Below are 22,874 nucleotides of genomic sequence, written 5' to 3'. Positions count from 1 at the left end.
GGATGGAGAGGCGCTCCGTGCCCGCGGGGCTGGCGGAGCACCGAGACCCCCGGCCGGGAGAGCACCCCCCGCCCCGGGAGAGCCGACCCCCGTCCCCGGGAGAGCCCCCCTCCGGCGGAGGCGGCGGGGCGGGGGCGTGGCCAGCGCGGCGGGGGGGCGGGACCTCCCGCCCACCTCGGCGAGTACGGGGTCCGGCGTGCGGCGGGATGTAAATGAGGCGCGGAGCGATTGGGCGCTGGGAGCGCGGGGCGGGGCCGGGGCGGGGCCGGGGCGGGCGGTGCTGGACGGGGCGGGCGGCGGCGGCGCAGCTGGAATGGGGCGGGCGGGAGCGGGGCGCCCGGTGCAGCTGGCGGGGGGCGCCGGCCGCCCGCCATAAAGTGAATGGCCAGGGTGAATGGGAGGCAGTCGGCCGGCGCCCTCCGCCTCCGCCCTCCCCGTGAGCCGCGGGCCGGCAGCGAGGTGCAGAGTGCGCGGGGAGCCGGGGGGATTTACTTTCTGACAGCGGCAGAGCCCGGGCCGCGGGGCGGGGGCCGGCTTCGCCCCTCTCGCAGGATTAAGGCCGCCCAGCCGAGCCCGCATCTGGAGCCGCTGTAAGTGCCCCTCCGTCCCCGACCTCCGGGCAGGGTTCACCCCCTTACTTTTTTCTTTCCCCCGTGAGCCCCTCTGTGCCACCCGGCGTGCGGCCGCAGCCCTCTCGGCGCCGGGTAAGAGCATCCCCGGCGGGGCGGCTCGGTGCGCCCTGCCCGGCAGCCTCGCGCCCGCCCCCCGCCGCCTCCCGCGGGGCAAGGGGCGGCAGCCAGGGGCCGGGGGAGAGCGGGCGGACAGAGCCCTGCCCCGCCATGCGGGAGGCGTCCCGCGGCCGTGCGCGGTGGAGCTGCTCCCTCCCCCCCCCATCCCGACCGGGGCTGCGGGGACCGCTGCCCGCCCGGCGGCGGGGCGAGGCGCCTCCCCCGCTCTGCTCTTACGGAGCCCGGCAGCCCCCCCCGCCCGCTGCCGCCGCCGGGGTGCCGCAGCCCCGGCCGCCCCCTCGGGGCTGCCGCGGGCCCCCCCCGGCAAGCGCTGCTGGAGCCTCCCGCCGTTGCTAAACTTAGTTATTTTCCACTGGGGCGAGCGGGGCTGGGGCTGTTTAAATTAGCCGGGGCTCGCTGTAAATAACGGCGCTGCGGCTCAGCTGTCTGCAGGGTCCGGGGGAGAAGGGCGCGGGGAGCAGAGGCGGGGAGACGCCACCGGGGAAAAGGAAGGCAGCCCGACGGCTTTTGGACAGTTAGATAAATGGTATTTATGTTACGGGCTGGCTCCTGTTTACAGCAGAGCCGACCTCCCTGCAGCGCCGGGGAGAGGGCGAGCCGGCCCCCGCGGTCGGGGCGAACCTGCCCCGGGACGGCGGCGGCCGGGGCTCCCGGGTGCCCGAGCGGCAATAACGGACCTGGTCGGGCTACGGGGGACGGAGCGGAGCGGGGGGGGGAGTCCCGACCCCCGCGGCGGCTCCACCGGGATCCCCGAGCCCGCCCCGGCGAGGGCGGCCGCCCGGCGCCGGGAGGCTGCGGGCAGAGCCGGACCTCGGGGTACTCGCACGGGCTCCGCCTCCGGGGGCACGGTGTAAACTGGCGTCCTTCCGTCCCGCCGGGTGCCCGGGAAGTCCGGCCGACCCCCGCGGGCGCCCGACGGAGCCCGGTACTGGCCGCTCGCCCGCCTATTCCCCGCTCAACGAGTGCGGCCCCGGGGGAAGGGCCGGCCAGCCGGCGCGGCATCCCCTTGTCCTTCCCCCTGTCCTCCTCCTCGGAGCGGAGCAGAGGGACGGCCTCGCCGCGGCTCTGGCGGGGGCGGGCGGCCGAGGCGGGGGGCGACGCCCGCGCTCCGCCGCAGCTGCTGGAGCGGCCCCGGGGGGGCGGCGGGGCCCCGGGGGCGGCGGGCCCGGTGCCGCCGAGCGGGACACACCTGTCGGCCCCTCTCCCGGCGCCCCCGCGGCTGGACAGCTGAGGGGACGGGCTGGGGAGGGGGGAAGACACGGCGGCTCTGCCCCCGCCCAGCAGCGCCAGGGCCTTGCAGAGGCGCTGGCGGCGGTCGGTGCAGCCCCCCCACACACACACCGGGGCCGGGCAGCCCAGAGCCGCCGTTGCCCGGCCGCAGTCCCCGGGGCTCCGCACACCTTCCGGCGCGGTGCAGAGCTCGGCCCCGCACGGGCGGCCGCAGCAGGACACGCCGCTGCAGGACCCCAGGCTCTGAGCCCCCCGCCACGGCCACCGCCCCCGGCTGGTGCTTCGAGCCGCCGGTGCAGGAATCAAAACCAGTCCCGCACTTGCCTCCCCGTTCCCTCGCCTTGGAGGGAGGCAGCTCCCGACCCACAGGCCCACGAGTCGTGCACTTTCTAAGCGGAGACTAGTGCTGAAGGCAAAGAGGAATTCGGCATCCCCCAGACAAGCCTGCGGGCCCTTCTCGCCCGGCTCGTGGCCTGGGGGTTGTCAGGGCTGAAATGGCCGTATCCCCTCTGCAATTTTATGAGAAGCTAAAAGCAACAGCCTTTCAGGTGTCTTTCAGGAGCGTCACCCCTCGTTCCTGTCCCACCTTCCAAAGGCAGGGAAAAGACCACCTTTCCGGCGATGGGATCAGGGTCTCCCTGGCTCCCCGCACTCCCTCCCAGCCCCTCAGCCTGTCGGCGAGCCAGAGGGATGGGTGTTTGTGAAGGCTTTGATGGTGCCTTGCTGTGAGGGACAAAGAGCTGCCTGCCAGCTCCTGAGGGACCAGCAGAGCATGGGAGCTGCTTTCAGTTTCCCCCAACGTCTGCAGAAGCTGAGCCGGGTTTGACTTTTTCATTAGCAAGCAGTCGCACCGTGCCGGGTACTTCTTACAGGGACCCCTCACGGGGAGGTGTTTCCCCCAACAGTCTGCAGAGGGGTCTGGGTGAGGGCGGTGTTTTTCCTGGTGTTACTGGGTTTGCATGACCCCAAGCTCCCCCCAAAAAAAGCCCACCTATATTCCTGAGTTGTCTCCTGTCCAAGGCACTGCTTTGAAAACCAGTATCTCTCTCTGGCAGAGAAACTGTTGCAAGCCTCAGTTAATATCTATTACATTTCTATAAGGGCTTAATTCAGGCAATTAATAGATCTGCAAATTGTGACTGGATTGCAAAAATATTGGTTAATGTACCCTACAGAGAGTGGCAAAAGAGAGTGGCATCTTCTCTCTCTGTCAGATGCTACCCAAAACCTTGGGATTGAGAGGTGAGGCTGACTTTGGAGACTGCCAAAAAGAAAAAGCCAGAAACCTGATCTAGGAGACCGCTCCAAAAGGAAGATGAGATGAGCTGGGGACATGAGGTCTGTCTCGTGACCTGGCACATGTGCCCCCGCTCTGGGGACAGGGAGGTACCTGGGCTGGGAGTGAAGTCCCAGATGGGGAGAACTGGTGGTTTCATGCTGTGTGCCCTGTGTTGGGAAAGCAGCGGGATGAGACCGCGGGGCTGTGGAGGGCGGGGGTCAGAAATGGGAGGCTGTGGTGTCTCCAAGCAGGCTCAGCGATTATCTGGCTGTTTGAAAATGGGAGATTGCTATTTACTTAGGGCCTGATGGCAGAGGGGGGCAAAGCTCTCCCTCTTGCAGTCGGCTGCTGGTGCCGAGAGCATCGGGCTGTGCCAAGCCTGGGCATTTGCTGTTGGCAGGGGGACAACCTCCACCAACTGGCATCGAAGTTAGTGATGAGGCTGTAGCAAAAACCCTCTCTGGTCACCACCCGGCTGAAATGGGCTGAGGTTTCAGACGGCTGGAGAAAGAGGATTTCAGAGGCCAGCCCGCTGCGCTTCCCTTCTTCCCCTTTGTGTGCTGCTCCCCTTCGCCAGCACCCCTGCCCTCCTCCCACCTCACCTCTGAATATTAATGCCTCTGGCAGATTGGATAATAATGTGACTGGGAATTGAATGAAGCTGGTTATTAGCTCTGGGCTTCCTTGGGGCATTTAAGGGAGTCCACAGGCTGTTCCTGGAGGCTCGGCAGCATAAGGGACCAGGGCTGGACTCGGCGCAGAGGGGGTCACTTCTGTGGGAAAGGATTTGCTCAAAATCCTCTCTTCCCTCTGATCCCAGAGGAGGACAGGTATGGCAGCCTGGCCAGAGCTGCAGATTCCCGTGGGATGGTTAGCGATGGATATGCTGGTTTTAGGCAACATAAATATTAAAAGTTGTTCTCAGGAAGGAACTAGGAGATCTAGCTGGGGAGAGGCTGAGAAACGTTTCTGTTATTATTAGGCTTTAAAAAGAGATGGGGAGCGAGCAAGGGAGGTCCCCGTCCTCCCTCCCCACTGGTGTCGGAATATTGCCCAGCAGATTTGGGAAGAGGGCCAATCCTCTGCACACTGAACAGGAAATTTGCTGCTGATTTGCAGGATAGAAGTTCAAGCTCAGAGCCCTCATTTCTGAAGAGCTGCACCTTACAGTGTCTCTCCTCAGGAGCTACCTAGCCTTTCCCTAGGCGGATCTCTGGATGCTTTTATCACCAAGGGAAATATCCCTGTTGTGCAGAGGAGAAACTGAGCTCTGGCAGAATTACCTGATCTGATCTGAGCTAGAAATACAACCACTGTCCCTTGACCCTCCAGCCGATGCTCTTTGCTATCTCCCAAACCACAGCTCCACCAGAAAATAAACATTTACACCCTGTTAACTAGTGCAAATGAGGAGGGAAACCAGAGCTGAATTTGCAGAAGCTGCTATTAATTTTGTCCATCCGATTTTTTTAACTGTTCAGAGTGTTCAGAGATGCATTAAAGGAGCTGTAGCTGCTGGGGCTCTCAGCTGATGTGGGGAGCTGGGTCCTGCCTGCATTAAATTAACCCCTCAAAAATCACCATCAGAGCTACTGTGACGGAGACACCTGTTTGTAAACCCCTATCAAACAAGTTCTGCAACCCCAAATCTGAAAGCCTAAGAAACAGTTCTGTCAGCAGGACGTACGCCACTGTGTTTCACATGGCCCTGACCCCGCAGACTAGTCTTATTAAATGAATGTACTTATTCGGTACTTGAGGAGTTTCAGTGGGCTGGCATGGGCTGGAAGGCTCAGCGCTGGCAGAGCTGCCTGCAAAAACTGGAAAACTACAAAGATGAAATAAATTACCAGAGAATTCGCAGTTACTTTCATCTCTTTCTCCCTCTTCGTTCCTTCTTTCCCCAACCTAATTTCAAGCAGAAGCATTCCCCCACCTTATCGCCTTTTCTCCCCCTTCCAATGCTGCCACTTATGCAAGTCTAATTTTCTTTAAAAAGCTTATTATAAATGACCGGCGAGAAGTATGAGGATTTAGCTGTAAATCAAGTTGACCTGTCTGTGTGTGGACATTTTTATTTACTCTTCTTTCTGAAAAACAAATAAACAGAGAATGCATCCCAAATAAAGCAGCTCCCCACTTAGATTTGAACACACTTTAGAAGACATCTCTTTTGTTTTAGCCATTTTTTATTTCCTGTTTGTTTCTGAGCTTAGACTTAACAATGAAAACCACATGAAATTCCCTTTTTGTTCCATCAGTTTTATTTTTGGTGCCACAGTATCCCAACTTCCAGTTCTACAAGTTGGGGTTTTTTTTCTTTTTCTTTTTTTGTATGCATTTATTGCAAGGTTATTTTTTAAAGTCATGGAAGCTTTCCTCCAAAATAAAATAAGTAAGACTTTCTAGAGGACTGGATGTACCAGGATGATTAAAAAACAGATTAAATCTAACTCTTTAAGCTAAAATAATTGAGTCATAAAGGTCAGTCTGGGTATGGATCCATACCTAACCAGGGGAAAATTCTGAAGTGGAAAACAATACACACTTTTGTGTCCCGTTTAGAAGGGTTTTGCAGCCTAATTTGTGTTGTGTGGGTTTTAATAATGGTGTTTAAAACCCCCAGTGCTTGAGCTCCGATGTCCCCCTAGTCCTGGGTGGCGGTGGGAGGCTGGGGAGGCCGTTCCCGCGGCGCGGGAGCCGCAGGTGGGGTTTGCTGCCAGGGTGTCGCAGGGGGCTGGGTGAGGCAGGGGTGTTTCTGGGTGTCGGGCCCCATCCCCAGAGCGGTTGGGGCGAGGCGGTGTGACCCAAGTGGCAGTGTTTTGAGACAGCTCACTTCCCGCTGCCCCGTCCCTTTTCTCTCTGAACCGCTTTGATGGGATTGCCCGAGGGCCAGACTGGATGAGTAATTAGGGCTCTGCAGCTCTCTTTCCTACCCGCCCAAACTGCCTACCTCCCAAGGCTCTGCATGGGACGTGGCCTCTAGCAGATGGAAAAACTAAGGATTTAGGGGGGGAAAAAATGAAGAGAGACAGACTTTGTACACAGTCCTTAGGCAGCACAGTGCATTTCGGGATCCTGAAATTCAAGCCTCTTGTTTTGCTGCTTGCGACGTCTGTTGTGCCCCTGAATTTAGGGACATGGGGTGGTTTGCCACGGCCCTGAGCGGGGCACCTGGGCGAGAGGCTCCAGGGATGGGGGGCTGCCAGCCCTCCCTGCTCCCCCACCCACCCTTCCTCCTCGTTGCCCCCGATATGCACAGTTTGACCGTTTGCTGCGGGCACACGGCGCGGAAACCAGGCGACCCGCGGGCCTGATCCTGCCAGCGCGGGCCGCTTGCAAAGCGCTGCGGGATCCAGGATCGGCCCCAGCAGTGTTTGCGGTGGGGAGGGCTAATCGCCTCCCTCAGCCCCCTTCAAACAGTGTCTGGGTAAACAGGCTGACCTTTAGGGCATGTTGCAAGGGCCATAAAGGTGGAGCTGGGGGGTGTGTGTGAACTCCAGCATCCCTCCCGGAGCCACCCTCCCCTTGCCCCAGCCCTAGCAGCCGCAGTATCCCAAGGAAGAGGGGAGGGATACTGTGGGCTGAGATCATCCGCTTGTTTTATTCAGGGCGGTCTGCGTCCTGCAAGGGTTTTCCTGCCAGAGAGCTTTAAAAAAAATTAAATATAAATTGCTTGGGGGGAAAAAAAAAAAAAAAAGACAAATGATCAGGAAACCTTAGAGCCAGACACTGCAGACATCAGCTCCCTCCAGCGCTGTGGGTTTGCACTGTGAGACAACACATCCCTCGGAGTGAGCCAGCCGCTTCTGGGCTCTCATTGCCTTAACCAACAGAGCCGCTTGTTGGCCATGGTGGTTGGTGGGGCTGTCACGGCACCCTTAGCTGTCGCTGCTTTTCTCTTTGCAGCCCTGCAACTGTCTGGGCTCCACCAGGTTGTTTTAAAACAACGATCCAGTACTCCACCTCCCCCCCCCCCCCCAAAAAAAAAAAAAAAAACCAAAACAAACTTCTTCCTAGCTGCCGGTTTTGCCAAGTTTTGTCACAGAACAAATGTTTAGGATCAAGTCAAACTTCTCCAGAAAAGATTTCTAGCAGAAGTGCTGACGGAGGGCGGACACGGGCAGCTCTACAGTGCACCGAGGTCGGGCAGCCGTAGGGGTGTGACACGCTGATGGCATGGTGGGCTGCTTCCTGACCTTCAACCCCCTGCATTACCCGCTTGATTAGGGCCTTTCTTGAGCTTGTTTACTAATTGTGAGAATCATTTACATCTTCGGTAACATCTGAGTCATCCGCTGCCCTCCATCTGCATACAAAACTCCTGACAGCAGCTGGAGTCACGGAGTTCCAGACCTTGATCTCACTATCTGAGACTCCCTAAAACAGGCCAACTTTATGGCTGCAGAGATGCAGAGATGACCCTGCCATGCTGTTGCCAGCGCAGCCCCCACGGGAATCAGCCCAGTTCCCTTTGACTGCTGGAATAATTAGTCAAATTCATACAATCGCCCAAATAAATTCAGCGATGCATACCGATCTGCTGGTGGCAGCCCCTGCTGCCCTTTGCTGCTGCGCGAGCGGCGTGTGCCCGGCGCCCGAGCTGCCCGTGCCTCGCACCCCTGCCTGGGATCCGAGTTTGCAACTGTCTCGTCTCGCTCCCGGCTCTGCTTCTGCTCAGCTTGCGGCTGCGAGGGGACATCACCGCCCCTCGCACACCGGGGCTGTGCAGCTGTTCCTGCCGCGCAGATACAGGCAGATCCCGCAGCACCGGCACGAGTCGCTTCGGAGCCAGCGTGCGGGGGCTGTGGGAGCAGGCAAAGGCAGGCGGGGATGAGCAGCGTCGGTACACCCAGGCCAGGCAAACACCAGCACTGCGCTTTAGTGGGTCCTTTGTTTCAGCTGTGAGCGTCTCCCAGGCAGGGTGTCACGGAAATCAGTCTCCTTCCTCCCTTCCCCAAGGCAAAGGAATGAATTTCCCCAAAGGCCTTTTCTTCCCCTGTGCTCACGCTCCCAGCACTCCTGCGCCGTAGAGCCTCACTGTGCCAGCAATGTTGTGTGATCAAAATTCGTTCGGGCAAAACTGAGCCTTTGCTGATTTATTTTGTTCCAGATGCCTAACAAACAAAATAAGCCATAACAAAGCATGGCTTTATTAATATAACTGCATAGACTGTCAGAAAGAAAATCCCAGTCCTGGCTGACAGAGCCAAGGTGCCGAAAACCCCACCGAGGCAGGGCATTCAAGGGATACCAGAAGCCCAGCTGGACTTGGTGAGACCTGCCGTACAATGCTTACAAGAGTCCCAGAAGCAAGAACATTTGGTTTAGGGAAAAAAAATCAGTTTTGCAGAAAGGCTGGCAGGACCGTCCTTCTGTGTTAGGATTAGCTTTTTGTTTCCAAATTTTGGGCGCCGTTTCAAAAACCAACCAGGTAGGCTAAGGGCAGCACTGGGGTCCAAAGATACTAATGCAAGTAGCTTAATTTAAGCCAAGCCCAAGTGTGTCGCCCCATCCTTGCAGACCCGCACGCTTCTGCTCAGCGGGATCTGCACTGGTCTGGGGGCTACAGATGCACCCGTCGGGGAGGATGGTGCGTTATGTACAGGGCACGGTTACAGCAGGGCGCTCCCCTGGCATGAGGGCACGGTGCGGCCCATCAAATAAGCGAACGGGACACATTCCATTGTGGGCTTTTTTTGCTGCGGACATGGGTATGGAGCTGTCAATCCTTGGGCCGTTTCCATTGTGATAATCCTCCGGAATACGGGTGATTGATTAACCCTCTGCTGCCCAGAGCAGAGGTTTCAGCCGTCACCATCCTCCGCAGCTGGAGGCTCCTGTTGAAGCAGAGGAAGCAAGTGGATTGCTTTCACCTTGCAGACCCTGGGGAATGCATTGGCAGCGTCCAGCAAGTGCTGGGGAAAAGCCCAGCCCTCTTATCTGAGGATCTGGAAGCACTTAAAGGAATTTTGCTTCATTGCCTCTACCAGCCTCAGATAGGCTGATTAACATAATTTCTGAGGTGAAGGATGGAGTCCCAGAACAGCCGAGTGGTTTTACCTACACCGTAAGCCAAATCAGTGACAGCACCTTAACTCCCCATCCGCTCCCCGCCTCGCATTATCGGGAACTTCTCCATGGAGCCATGCACAGAAAGAGAAGAGTGGAAGCAGCCTGGACGCCCTCCTCAGAAAGCCAGCCCGTGCTGCCGGCTGCGGGCAGGAGGCCTGGCAGCAAGAGCCCGGGCTGCCGTGGTTAGCGTGGCACTGCGCACTGCCAGCGATGCTCTTGCAGCCCACGCTGTGCGCGGGGCAGTGCCGGCCAGTCCCGGCGACTGGCTCTAACAGCAGTAAGATACCAAGTGCCTCAGGGAGCTTCGGCAATTCCTACTGATGGGAGGAAAAAAAAACACCAAACCCAAACCATGTTCCAGGCTTCAAAGCAGCACACGCTGCTATGAAACCGCCCAGCACCGGAGCTCAGGGGTTAGTGCCCAACTGCAAGGACTAAATTGAGAAATAAAGTTTATTATAACCTGTGAGTCAGCGCTTGCTGGAGGTCGACGATCCATTTCTGAGTGTGCGCCCAAAAGGGCTGCTCAGCCAGCCTGGGGCTGTGCACAGCCTGAAGTTTTTGGAGGCAGGCAGCTTGCTCTCCTGTCCTGTAATGGCTCTGTGCTCTGGGTCACCGGTTGGCTGCTGCTGTTTATCTTCCAGTGATTAATGGTTGCTCTTGGTTCCTGCTGCAATTCCATTAAGATTAGAGACTTAAAGCTACACTGAAATGTTTAGCAGTGGGTGACCCTGGTCTCCCCATAGTTGTATTTCTATAGTCTTGAGGAAACAGAGATTAACTCTTGTCTTGAGTCCCAGCCTTTTTGCTTTCTAGCTGCAGGGAAAGAGTCCCTCACAGGCAGCACTCGTGTCGGCTGGCGAAGAGAGCACGGCTCTTGGGTCACCACGCGATTCGTGTGCTGTGCACGCTGCAGTGTTTGAAATCCCAGCCTGCTGGCACACCAGTGGCACCGTCCCCTGAACAAATGCATGGATCTTGAGAACAAAATGGTCTTCCAGGAGGGGACAGGCGCCGCCTCAGCCCCTTCCCCTTTGACATGGGGCAGAGGAAGAAGCAGGGGCTGCTCCACCTTAGCTTGGCCCCTCCTGGGGACCAAAGTACAGGGGCAGATCATCCTCCTGAAAATGTGCGGTTGAATAGAGTCCCGACCGTTTATCTCTGCTAAAAGTAGCCAACACAGCGGGAACGTGAGCATGAGAGGAGTGAAGCAATCGGCCAGACTCCGACGGGAATCTAGTTACTCCCAGCAATTTGGCTTCTGGGATTGATGGAGCAGGAAGAGACAGCTCTGACCCTAAGACAATCCAGTGTAACATCATACCTTCACCTCAGGGGATGGAGGAAAGACAAGACACTGCCCCCGCAACTGACTGCAGAGCACCTTTCGGCCTGAGGGATAACCCTGAGCCCTTTGTGGAGATTAGCAATCCCAAGCAGAGGCCGCAGCTACCACGGCCCTGGCCGGAGGCACAGGCGGTGGGGGAAGCTCACAGGTCTGTGGGGCCGTGTGGGAGCCAGGCTCGCTGGGCTTCCTCCCTGCCCACAGGTCACCAGTGGTCTGTGTGTCGCTGCCTGGGGATCCCAAGTGTCAGGTCCCTGCTGAAGCACCCCTGCATGCTCATGGGAAGTCAAATAACATCAAAACAACGCAAGAGGCAGCTTCTCCCCTCGAGATGAACCTGCTGAAGCAGATTTAGCAGGTAGCCTGCTCCCTGACAGTAGCGCAGGGAGCTGAGCAGCACACACTTGTCAATCTGAAGGCAGCTCTCAGCAGGCAACATCCACATCACAAAAGCCACCACTATAATTAGCCTTGCTTGGCTCGCAGTCAGCCTTTATGTTTCCTTCCCGCCCCTCCAAAAAAAACAAGCAAAGGCATCTTTGCTCCCGGGTGGTGGAGCAGCGCGTTACTGAGAACCAGGAGAGAGGTCATGGGGACCCTTGCTTGCTCTTTTTGGGTAAACAAGGTTGTCCTCCTCGTGTAGAATTGCCCTTCTAGTCCTGCCCCGATGGCCCTGGCTTGGGCAGCCTGGCACTGATGCAGAAGTAGAAAGGGGGTGAATTTGAACGGAGAAAAAGCCTGGAGCCAGAGCTGCGCTCCTGCCCCCGCTCTTTACTGTGCCCATGGGGCAGGGACGGCAGCTGCCCCTCTGGCTGGAGGGACCCGCGGAGGTGGCTGCTCCCACCGTTGCACGGGAGCCATGGGGAGGATGCACACGGGTGGTGACTGGAAGAAAAGGCGTGTTTGTTACAGATTTGGGAACCTTTATCCTGGAAGCAATTACATACGTCGATGGAAGGAGTTACAGGTGCCGGAGCAGGCTAGGAGCCAGGGCTAGTTTCACAAAACTGAAACCTCTGAGCAAGCCTGGCTGCGTGTTGCTAGTACAGGAGCTCTCCCTAAATAAACCTTTTTTAAGTTAAAAGAAAGTGAGATGAAGACTCAGATGGAGATGATAGATTTGATTTTGTCTAAAGACATTTTTGAGGTGCCAGTTTCAGTAACTCCCTGAGACCAGGCAAACAACTTAGTAGAAATGCCATGAAGGTTTAGCATTGACTTTTTTAATGTCTCTGCCTACAGCGAGATCTAGCCAACGTGGAAGAAAGCTTCTTTAATTAAATCCGAAAGGGCTGTATAATCTAGAATAATACCTACAGCCTTTTGTGTCAGTGGCACGGGGTTGCCTTTGGGTAAATACATTGGTCCAGACATCTGTCCCCATCGCAGACTTTTCCTGCAGTCCTTCTTAACCGTGCTGAGCAGATCCCCTCTCCCTTTGCTTTTGCTTCCTCGTGACCTGCTCACAGCAAGCCGAGGCGGCCTTCCTTGATGCCACCATGTAGGGCACATGAAATAGGCATGTAATTACATAGATACATACAAGATCCCTCTAGAAATCCTCCTAATTTTAAATTCAGTTCAAAAAGCAAACTTGTTCTGAGCCGCAAGTCCCAGTTTCAACTTGAATATGGGCCAGACTTTAAAACCAGGTGCCCACTGCGTCTCCGAAGTAGGCCAAGCACGCTATGTTGTGCTCAGCGGCTTGGATCAACCTCTTAACCACTGCACTGGTGCAGTTCAGGACGGGACGTGAATTTTCTGTAGTGGGACTGGGCTCCTCTGAGTGCTGTTGTCATTTACACCTGTGGAACCAGCTGTAAAATACTTCCCCCGGTTTTCCCATCTCCACTCTAGTTTGCACAGATTAAAGCAATGCAAGATGTGCAAAAAGAGTCTCAGAGCAAACAGGACCCTGCGCAGGGGGACCCTGTCCTTCAGTTACAGCAAGGAAGGAGTCTGAATTCCTCCTTAAATCTGGACCAGTATAGAGTCAAGCCCTAGAAGAGAGGAAATTGTGCTTGACAGATGCAATCATATGCAAATGGCTGTAGAAGAGGGGAAATTATCATCTACAAACATTGGGCAGAAATTCCATCTGCCGCCGACTCAAGAAGGGCTCTTAATAAATTCTGAGACAGCAAAGTGACACACATCTTAATCAAGACTTAATCCATGGAATTAATTCACTGCGCGTTTCTGCATAATTCCGAGAGTAATGCTAAAAGCCATGGCAATATCAGCAGCAGATGGACTCCCCCTACTCCATGCAAAGGTATTAAAGAAAACACAGCCCCTGTCACATCGCTTCGTGTACATATACATGGCAAAAAGCAACAGGGCTGTGCCCTGCTGCTGCCAGGAGCTTACACAGCCGGCGGACATCAAAGGTCAGGCTCGCCACAAGGTAGAAATGGGAACCAGCCTCACGGCAAAGATGGAGCCACTGCCACTTCTCTCCCGCAGGAGGGGAGAAGCCTAGAGTGAGGCAAAAGTCTGGGAAACCAGCACCAGGTCCCCCCCTTCATTACATGCTGCTTTCAGAGAGCGCTGATTGAGGCTGGTGTCGAGACAGATTCATCAGCACGCAGGAAAGGCTGGGGATGGAGGTCACGCGAAGGGGAGAGCGAGGGGAACCGCTGGGGTCGGGTGGTGAGTGAGATCTGCTGCAGAAACCAGGCGGGTAGCCCTTAGAAATGGCTCCCTGCCCTCTCACCACGGCCTGGGAAGCACGCTGCAGGTATGGGGGTCAGCCTTGCCAAGGGCCCTGGCAGCAGCCCTGCTCAAATTGACAGGAGGTTTTAGGCAGCTCTGAAAATACATTCTTAGTCACTGTCATCCACCTCCAAAGGAGGTGCAACAGTTACGTGATTAATCTCTTGTTTACATGTCTAAATGCTAGCACAGTCCAGACGAAATCCTGCCTTCAGCAGGCTCCCTCCCCGACACACACGGATTTGAGGGGCCGGGCAGTCCTCCACCAGCTAGAATCCAGTCCTCACAGCTGACCTCCACCTGCAATTTGGAAGTCCCAAATGCCTGGTCCAAACCTCCCTAAACCCGTGGCTCCCAGATCCCAGCACAGTACATCAGCTGCTGTTATGTTTTGGAGTGAGAGGCTCCCTCACTGGGAAGGTGAGGTACCAGCTGGGATGACTGGAGTTTCAGGAGCTGCTGTGGTCCCCTCAAAGTGGTCCAGCCTTCAGAAACCATTACGCCTGCATCGGTGGCAATGCATCGTCCTGCACACAGCAGGGTTATGAGCTGAAACTCGGACTAAGGGCTGACACAGGGCCAGCTCACCGTTCTAAGGTGGTGTGGCTGGGCTGCTTCATGCCTGCCTCTTCCTGAGAACCCAGTGTGGTCCAGAACAAAGTGGTGCTCTCGGCCAAGCTCTTCTGGGCAAGACAGGTGGAGGGTGTGGGAGCCCCAAGGAAAAGCATGGTGAGCATAATTTATCCTGGGGCAGGGAGGTATGGAAAGAGGTGGTAGAGGAGTCCCAGTGGTGCCTGCAATTGCAGGGAGCGGCACTGCCAGCTTCCCAGCTGGGATGCTTTCAGCCAGGGGAGGTGGCTCATGGGCACAGGACAGTCACTTGCGGGGGCAAGGGGAGCCTTCGTGCAGGATGACCTAAGGTTAGAAGTGAGCTGCTGCTGCTGCAGCCAGGATCATTCATTCCCAGGCACCCAAGGGTGTGTAATGCGATTCCTGTGTTAATTCAGGCTCCAGAGGTCCTAATGTACAGCAGAGGAGTCCACTTGCACTGCCCTGGGTCCCTGCTTGCAGCAGCAGCTGTGCAGGCAGACATGCCTTCCTTTCAGTGGCACACACAGGAGTGCTTTACTTTTGGGATGTGTGTGTACATTTGCGTTAGCTGTCTCTGGACAGCTTTACTTGGACTTGACTGGTTTGTGGAGAAACGAGGGAGAAAGAAGAGGGAAGCTGGGCAGGGAGGATGGGAGAGGTGGGATGTCTGAGGAAGGTGCTAACAGCCCTTGGCTGGCCCAGAACCACTTCCTCAGATCTCTGTTACACAGCATGCCCCCAGCGTTGCTATTTCGGTCTGAATGTCACCTATAAATTGGAGGGTCTTTCTCTGAAGGCTGCAAATAGAAGTGTCACTAGATGATCTTTGATTTATAAGGAAGCTCAGCAGAAAGCCTGGCATGTCCTTTTTCCAGCCAGGAAACTCCAAGGGGTCCAAGGATCACACAGGGATCCTTTGCTTTTCCTAGACCTTTCCTCAAGGGTTGGCAGGTCCCTCCCAGAGGGGGTGGAGAGAGGTCACACACAGAGATTCATCTCCCTAATCACCCTGTGCCTGCTCCTTTTTCAGATTCCTCCTCCTCCACCACCCATCCCTGCCCCATGGATTTCAACCTGCTGGCAGACACGGAGGCTCGCAGCCCAGCCTTGTCTCTCTCGGACTCTGGAACCCCTCAGCACGAGCACAGCTGCAAGGGGCAGGACCACAGCGGTGAGTGCAAGGCTCAGGATGCAAGAGAGTCCTCGTCCTGTCCTTGTGGGTGGATCTGGGTGGCCAGTGGCTTGCAGGAGCTGGCGGTGGTGCTCCCAGGACATGCTGAGCTTCCTCTTATGCCACGAGCCAGCACAATGCCACGGTGGCACAGCCATCCCAGCAAGCAGGGGGAAGGCGTAAGGGTGTGTATCGCAATAAGAACCACTGGGAGGGTGAGAGCACCATCTCGGTGACGGGGTTTCCGGGTCCACAGCAGGCAGGAGTCACTGCCCAACAAAGATTTTATTGTATTGACCTAAACTGGGTCCCCAGAGCAGGAGAGCTCTCCCTGCAACATGGAAAATCTCATTCAAGGCACAGAAGGCTACACCTAGTCATAAATCTCCCCCACCCCTGCTCCTTTTTTTTTTTTTTTTTAAAAAAAAACTCTGTTTAAATTGCTTAGGTTGAAATTTTCCATGCTACAGGTTAACCGTGGGCTGAACTTCCCAGGTTCAGGCAATAAGAAGGAAGAATACCTTATTGCCCCTGCTTTAATTGCAAAGCCTGGTCACCTGTGCCTTGGTGCAAGGCCCCACAGTGGGCTGCTCCTGTCCCAAGGAGGTGCCTCTGACTGTTCCCAAAGGCTGAACAAACCCCAAGCCTCGTGCATTCTTTATCAGGCTCTGAAGAAGAAACGTCACCACTCACATGTGCTCAGAAATCAGCTACCAAAGGCTATGGCTTCCCCTGGATTTTGCATCTGTCCTGTCCGCTCCATCCCCCGTTGCTCTGGATGCAGCAGGGCAATGCCTGCTGCTCCCCGTGTAAAGCCTCCAGGCTCACCCGTGTGCAAAAGCTAATAAGCATAATGATGTAGATTAAAATTCCCCAGAATAAGTAAGTATCATGAAGGGAGTTACACTGGGATAACTATGGTCAGAGAATCCACCCGCTGAATTCCCCACTGCACATGTACCTTAGTTGGGCACATCCCCAAGCTCAGTGGCTCTTTGTCAGCTGCTTTGGATGCACGGCGGTCGTCTCCATTCAAGTGGCCTTCCAGATCAAGCCCACCCTGGCATGCCGCAGAACTGCCAACTTAGGAGCTGACTTTTTTTCCATTAGGCGTGAGCAGCTAATTCCAGCTATGACCGCAGTCGTTTCATTGAGTGGGCGAACGTGCACAAGATGTATTCCACAACCTATTTTGGGTTGACAGTAAACGCCGGGTGCCTGACTACGTCACTCCCTGCTGTCTTAAACGGTCTAGAAATAAAATGGTTCTGGGAGGTGGGTGTTTGCCAGCGCTACCTGCACGCAGAGGCTGGCAGCTTGTGCATTCGCACCAGAGAGGCCGATGGCAGCCCCAGGTCACCGGTGTCAGGCAGAACAGAGCACATCGCCGAAGGCTGCCGGGACGGGGCAGGGCTGCGCTTCTGACACGTCTTGCTTCTCCTCAAGAGAGCAGCCTCCCTACTCCTTGGCTCTGCTTGCTTCATCTGCAAAGAGATCCTGAGGGAGGGAGCATGAACCTTGCTTGTCTTGGCTCAGCTCAGGTGCCCTCCAATGCCATGGCATGGTTTGTGACACCCCCTTCTGTTAATTTCCTTCAGGCAGCACAGGGGAGGGGGAGAGCAAGGTTGAGGAGGGAGGAGGCGAGGCATGCCCTACATCTCCCCATATTCTGCTCCTCAGCATGGATTCAGGGCATCCACAGGGTCCATCCTTCCTGTGGGTTCTCCTGTTTCCCTGTATTGCCACACTTTTGGTCCCCACTGCAACGCTCTGCACCATTTACAGAGAGCAATTTTCCCCTGTCTAGAAGAAGGAGCAGAAACGGAGCTGACACTCCCCATAATCAATGCTCAGGAAGAGCCATGGGTAGCAGGTATGGCACGGAGAGGACAATAAGAGGAACGTGTAGCTGCAGGGATTTTTCCAGGCTCAGAGTCAGGGTTCCTACATCTCCTTGGACTTCATAAGATTTGTGGAAAGTTCTACATCAGAAGGTATGGAGAAGACAAATACCAAAGCAAGGTATTTGGTGAGCTCTTCCACCCAGATGCAGCCCATAAGCCAGTGGTACCTTTGCTCCATTCTCCTTCCCTTTTGGTATAGTTTCTTCCTGTGTGAAGAAGGGGAGCCCTGAACAGGAGCTCCAAATTCGGCCACAGCCTCCTGCTTCACAGCAGCTCCTTTGGAAATCCACATTTGTCAGGGAGCCTGTGGGAACATATCCCGTGTATGCACCAGGCTCTTAATTAACCCAGACTTAGCAGATGAACAAACAAACCAAATGTTGTCCCTTCATCTGTATTGAGCCCTTCCTAATAACTAGCTCAGATGTGGCGGCATCACTCCCCTTTTAATCTGTTTTAGAGATGGATAACGTGGGAATCTCCCTTTTCCAACACTGGCTTAGAGCAATGACCTAGAGAAATCGGATTTATGTCCTTGGCAAGAACCACTATAAAAAAAGATGCCCATTAAAAGCATGTTTTTAAGAGTTCTGCCTAACATGGGATCCCCCCATGAAGATGCTCATGGGAACCAGGAGAGTCCCGTGAGACCACAGCCGCCTCCTACCATTCCACTTTCCAGGTTCTATGGCTTTGTTTCGAGCATGCACTGGGGAAGTTCCCTTGTGGGCACACCCTGGATGGAAACACAAGCTGGTCCTGGCGCTGGGAATGAGGGACAGCACCTTCCTGCTCAGCAGAGCCAGCTTGCGCCCTGCTATTGCGAGCAATAGCCAGCTCGCTCTCCTTGCATTAGCTTTCCTGCTGCTGGATGGCATTAAACGTGCCACAGAAGCAGAGGCAGCTGGTGGGGAGCCTGTGGGGAACCCACACTGCTTCAGTCAATGCAATGCATAGCTGTGGAAACAAACCTTTTCTGACCGCCCGCGGGCTTTACTCCATGGAGAGTAACTGCCTCTCCTGCCTCTCCGTGACCCCAGCATCGCTCCCGGGGTGGGAGGCAGGCCCGAGGAGGGTTTCCCCAGGAACAGCAGGGAGAGGTTTCTGAATTAACACGCTGCCAGGGGAAGGGGGTAGTGGCACCAGGTTCCTGGGTCAGGAGCGTCTCCCGTGGCCGGGCTCCATTAAAGCACCTGCCGCTGGGTACACCCTGCCCTGTAGCAGGGGCCTTTCTCTGTCAGAGCTCAAATGCTTTTCAGCCTCTCTTAGGCTCTCTCTTTTCAGTTTAGCTTTTATGCAGCATATTTTTCCAGAGCACATCCGTCTGACTTGAGCAACCCTTTTCTGCCCTGCCCAGCTGTACTGTTACGTTTTCTTGCCTCCCTGCCTTTTTCAGGGGCTGTACCAGACACCTTCAGTTTTTCTGGACTTCGATGCCCTTTAAATTAGCTTCTGCTTAAAAAACCACAACCAGACAAAAAATCCTTTTAATCTCAATCTCAGTGGATTGATGCCAGGATTTTTTAAAGGTTCTTCTCCCAGATGCAACAGCTTGGCAGCTGTTTGTAATAATTTCTACTTAGTTTAGCTGAGTATTTCCTACTGTAAAAGAACATCTCCTCTCCTGCTGAAAACCTGATTTTCGGTTGGAACTACTTCACCTTGCTTCTAGATCAGAGGAAGGAGGAGGTGAACATCAGAAATTGTTTATTTTTACTGGAATAATTTTCTTCTGTGGTGCCTTGTCTTGGTTCCCAGCAGAATTAAATACGAGCTTTCCTCCATGTAGTTGTCCTCCGTAGATTGCCCAAGTGCCCAAATGTGATGTTTTCTTTTGATGATGGAAGATATTTATATTCGTGTTCTGTCCCTGTTCGCAGAGTACGAACAGCCCCAGGAGGGGCTGTGGCACAGGGAAGTACCTGGCTGCCCACCTCCAGCCACAGCAGCCCAAAGCTCAGTGATAAGGCCTGGGCTTAATGCCTAGGAGGAGACTGAGCTGTAATTTTCAGTTAGATACCAGTGTGAACACTGCAGGGCTTCAGGACATTCACTTAAGGGGCAACGAAATGCAAGACACTGCCTCTGGGAGAGGGATCTCCGAGCGAGGATGAGGGCAAGGGCAGAAGGACGGGGAGATGCTGCTGTACATCATGGTAAGGTCTAAGAGAGGCCTTTCCCTACTTTTTAAAAATAAAAATACACACACCTAAGTAAGAAGGAAGAGGAGGAAGGAGGGAGGAAGGATAAAATTTTGTGGCCCTCAGGTTTAGTTAATTTAAGAGCCTCAAATTGCTATCATTGGCAATTTGCCTTTTCCCATCACTTGTCCACAAAACCGCTACTGGATCTTTTGCTGTGTCATAAGTGGCAATTTCCATTCAGTTTTTCTAAAGGATGCCTTAGGCAGAGAGTTTTAAGCAGAGTAGGAAACTGCTGACCTGGGTGAGTTCTGCCACTATGACCCATCTTAACTGCAACAAATTAAAACCAGAGACTGGAAGTTTGGAAAACCCAAATCCAGTCAGTTGGAAGCTGAAATCCATTACAGCAGTTAACGAGGGCAAGCCGTGCCGCGTCGGGGGCCATTGGTTTTGGTGCAGGGCGGATGCCTGCTTGCAAGGGCGAGGAAGGAAGATGGGACCACTCCTGTGGGCGCAGCTAGAGCTGCTGGAGGCCACAGTGGAGGGGGACCTCACTGAACATGCACTGGTTGCCCCAGGGGTGGGCTCCCCAAATGCATCCAAGTTAACTTAGGAGATCTCTCCCCTCTTCCTGTTTCTTGCACAGACACTGAGAAGTCCCAGCAAAACCAGACGGACGACTCCAACCCTGAAGACGGCTCGCTCAAGAAGAAGCAGCGGAGGCAGAGGACGCACTTCACCAGCCAGCAGCTCCAGGAGCTGGAAGCCACTTTCCAGAGGAACCGTTACCCAGACATGAGCACCAGGGAGGAGATCGCAGTCTGGACCAACCTGACAGAGGCACGAGTCCGGGTAGGACTACAGCCCTCCCACCTCCCCAGGCCCGAGCTTGTGGGGAAGAAGCCAGCTGTGATACAAGCCACCAAGCTGTCCCCAGACCAAGGAAGGAATTAGGGGCACTAGAATGTTCTCCTGTCTTGAAATCATCTCACCAGGCTCTACACATGAGATTTGACACATCCAGCCCACCACACGCCCCGTGCTGGTGGTACCTTCCCCATACAGTGCCACCTTGCAATAACCCAGGGAGATGCAAAGCCCAGGCTCTGACCCACAAGGTCCCACCAGCTGGCTGCCCCGACCCAGCAGGCCCCCTCCTTGCGGTACCGTCATCCCCCCAGCCTTAGCCTTGCTGGAGGGCAGTCTTTGGAGTTCCCAAACCAGTGCGCAGTCACAGGCATAGCGTGGCAGGGCTCCAGCTGGAACGCGAGCTTCTCTCCGCTACTAGAAATATGAGTTAGCAGCACCATGAATAGCCTTCCAGCAGCTTCCATGCTCTAGGAAGTTATATTGTTTGAGTCCCTCCAACACTAACCGATTTTTCTGTTAGAAGACAGACTTCTAATACCCCACCCCAAGCTGGCCCTGAGGTGAAGTCAAAACAAGAGAGGTATTTCCTCCACTCAGCGGCTATCAAACCACATCCCCCAAATACGTTGCTCCCAAATCACACAACCTCAACCCCTCCTCCTGGGCTGTGGTCACTTGGATATTACAGCAAGTATTTTCCTCCCTTTTCCCTGTATAAAGAGCATCCGTTTCTTGAGTGATGCGGGTTATTCTGTGCGTTATAAAATGGCAGTGGTCGGGTTTTGAGCTGGGTGGTGATTCTCACTGAGAGATGACCCTGCAGCCCAGACATCTTGCTGCAACCCTTTGCGGATGCTCAGCGTCCCAGCTCCCTGGGAGCACCCCTGGCCCTTCAACAGCTCTTGCCTTGCTGTGCAAAGAGACTGGGTCAAGGCTTCTTCCAGGCTCAGCCCAGAGCGATTCCTATTCCCTCCCTCTCTTCCTCTTGCAGGTCTGGTTCAAAAACCGCAGAGCTAAGTGGAGGAAGCGGGAGAGGAACCAACAGGCTGAACTGTGCAAGAACAGCTTCGGAGCCCAGTTCAACGGACTGATGCAGCCTTATGACGACATGTATTCCAGCTATTCCTACAACAACTGGGCCACCAAGGGGCTCGCCACCAGCCCGCTCTCGGCCAAGAGCTTCCCGTTCTTCAACTCTATGAACGTCAGTCCCCTCTCCTCCCAGCCCATGTTCTCCCCACCCAGCTCCATCGCCTCAATGACCATGCCTTCATCCATGGTCCCTTCCGCAGTGACTGGGGTGCCGGCCTCCAGCCTCAACAACCTGGGAAACATCAACAACCTGAACAGCCCGAGCCTCAACTCCGCTGTCTCGTCCAGTGCCTGTCCTTACGCCTCAACAGCCAGCCCCTACATGTACAGGGACACATGCAACTCCAGCCTGGCCAGCCTGCGGCTGAAGGCCAAGCAGCACGCTAACTTCACCTACCCGGCGGTGCAGACAGCAGCTTCCAATCTGAGCCCATGCCAATACGCCGTGGACAGGCCTGTATGAAGGGCTGCCCTCTGCCAACCAGGGACTTGACCTTAGCCTGACAAAAGGAGACCTTTAGCCCTACAACAGTGTACGTCCTGCACAGAATGAGAGTGAACCCGGGAGAGCAAGAGAGAGAGCGAGAGCGAGTGGCGAGCAGGCAGACGGACCTCTATGAAGAATTGTCTAACTATCGTATGGTGAATTTTGACTCTCTTTCCCCTCCCAAACCCCTTCCCCACCAAACCTCCTCCTTCGTGGTAAAGAAACCAAAACAGTCTACTGGAAGCTGCGTGGGGAAATAGGAGCCCCGGCTTGTGGGATGCCTGACCCATGGGCAGCAGAACCAAGCGTGTGTCAGTCTGCCACTCCAAGCCCCCCAGGGGTGAGATCCCCGAATCCCTGGGGAAGCATGGGCAGCTGGGCACCTCCCCTGCAGGGAACAGCCAGGGACAGGACAACGAGGGGGCCGCCATTTGGTGCTTGGGCTGAACCGTTCTCCCTGCACATGCATGAGATTTCAATTAGAGACATCTTGCCCTCTTATTTATCACACAGCCAGTAAGGAAAGCCTTGTCTCAGTCAATTGGCATCTCTCTTTATAATTCGTATTTAGTCATGGCCCTTCAGACTTGAAGCCCGTAGGAACTGGGAATTCTAAGGATACAAAATATGTGTTGTGTATATATATATCATATATATACAAATACATATATAGACATTAAAACACGCTTTTTTTGTTTTGTACGTGAAATAAGCTACAAAGTAGACCTTAAAATGAAAAACCCCATAAAGCAAGCACATCCACCAAGGCGGCATCCTGCCTGTCATGCTTTACTGCTTCAGTCATTTCCATTCAGACAGGAACACCTTTGCCAGTGTACATCCAAAGCATCCCCTTTTGCAACAATCAGCTCCCCCTTGCACAACTTCCCTTCCCTTCCCTTCTCCAAATCCCATTTCCAAAAAAGATAATAAAATAAAAGTTGGCACAATCCCTTTAAGGCTTCTGCCTGTCTGGTTATTGAGAGCATGAACCTGCGTCTGAAGACTCAGATATCAAGCACCAGCAGCCCAGACGAGGGTGAGCATCCTTGGGAGTGCCGGCATGAGGCAGCCTGAGTTGGAACAGGGGCCGGAGGTTTAGAGGAGCCATCTCTGTTCCTCACTTACAAATCAAGTGCCTGTCTGCTCAGGATGGCAAAAGCCTGTGGACACAGTACGAAGGGGAATACAAGCCCCCTCCCTGCTCCCTGCCTGCATGCTC

General features: G+C 55.0%; 1 protein-coding gene across 1 annotated transcript; it reads left to right on the top strand.

Moving 5' to 3' along the window:
* Positions 1–314: 314 nt before the first annotated feature.
* PITX3 (paired like homeodomain 3) lies at positions 315–22,609 on the top strand. Its single transcript, XM_075107606.1, has 4 exons — positions 315–590; positions 15,015–15,155; positions 19,850–20,055; positions 21,065–22,609. The coding sequence occupies exons 2-4, from the start codon at positions 15,047–15,049 to the stop codon at positions 21,626–21,628; spliced, it is 879 nt and encodes a 292-aa protein (XP_074963707.1). The 5' UTR covers positions 315–590; positions 15,015–15,046; the 3' UTR covers positions 21,629–22,609.
* Positions 22,610–22,874: the final 265 nt, after the last annotated feature.

The sequence above is a fragment of the Phalacrocorax aristotelis genome, chromosome 12 (assembly GCF_949628215.1).
Source record: "Phalacrocorax aristotelis chromosome 12, bGulAri2.1, whole genome shotgun sequence".
Lineage (NCBI taxonomy): Eukaryota > Metazoa > Chordata > Aves > Suliformes > Phalacrocoracidae > Phalacrocorax > Phalacrocorax aristotelis.
Note: the sequence above shows the minus strand (reverse complement) of the source record. Positions and strands in the feature narration are given on the sequence as shown.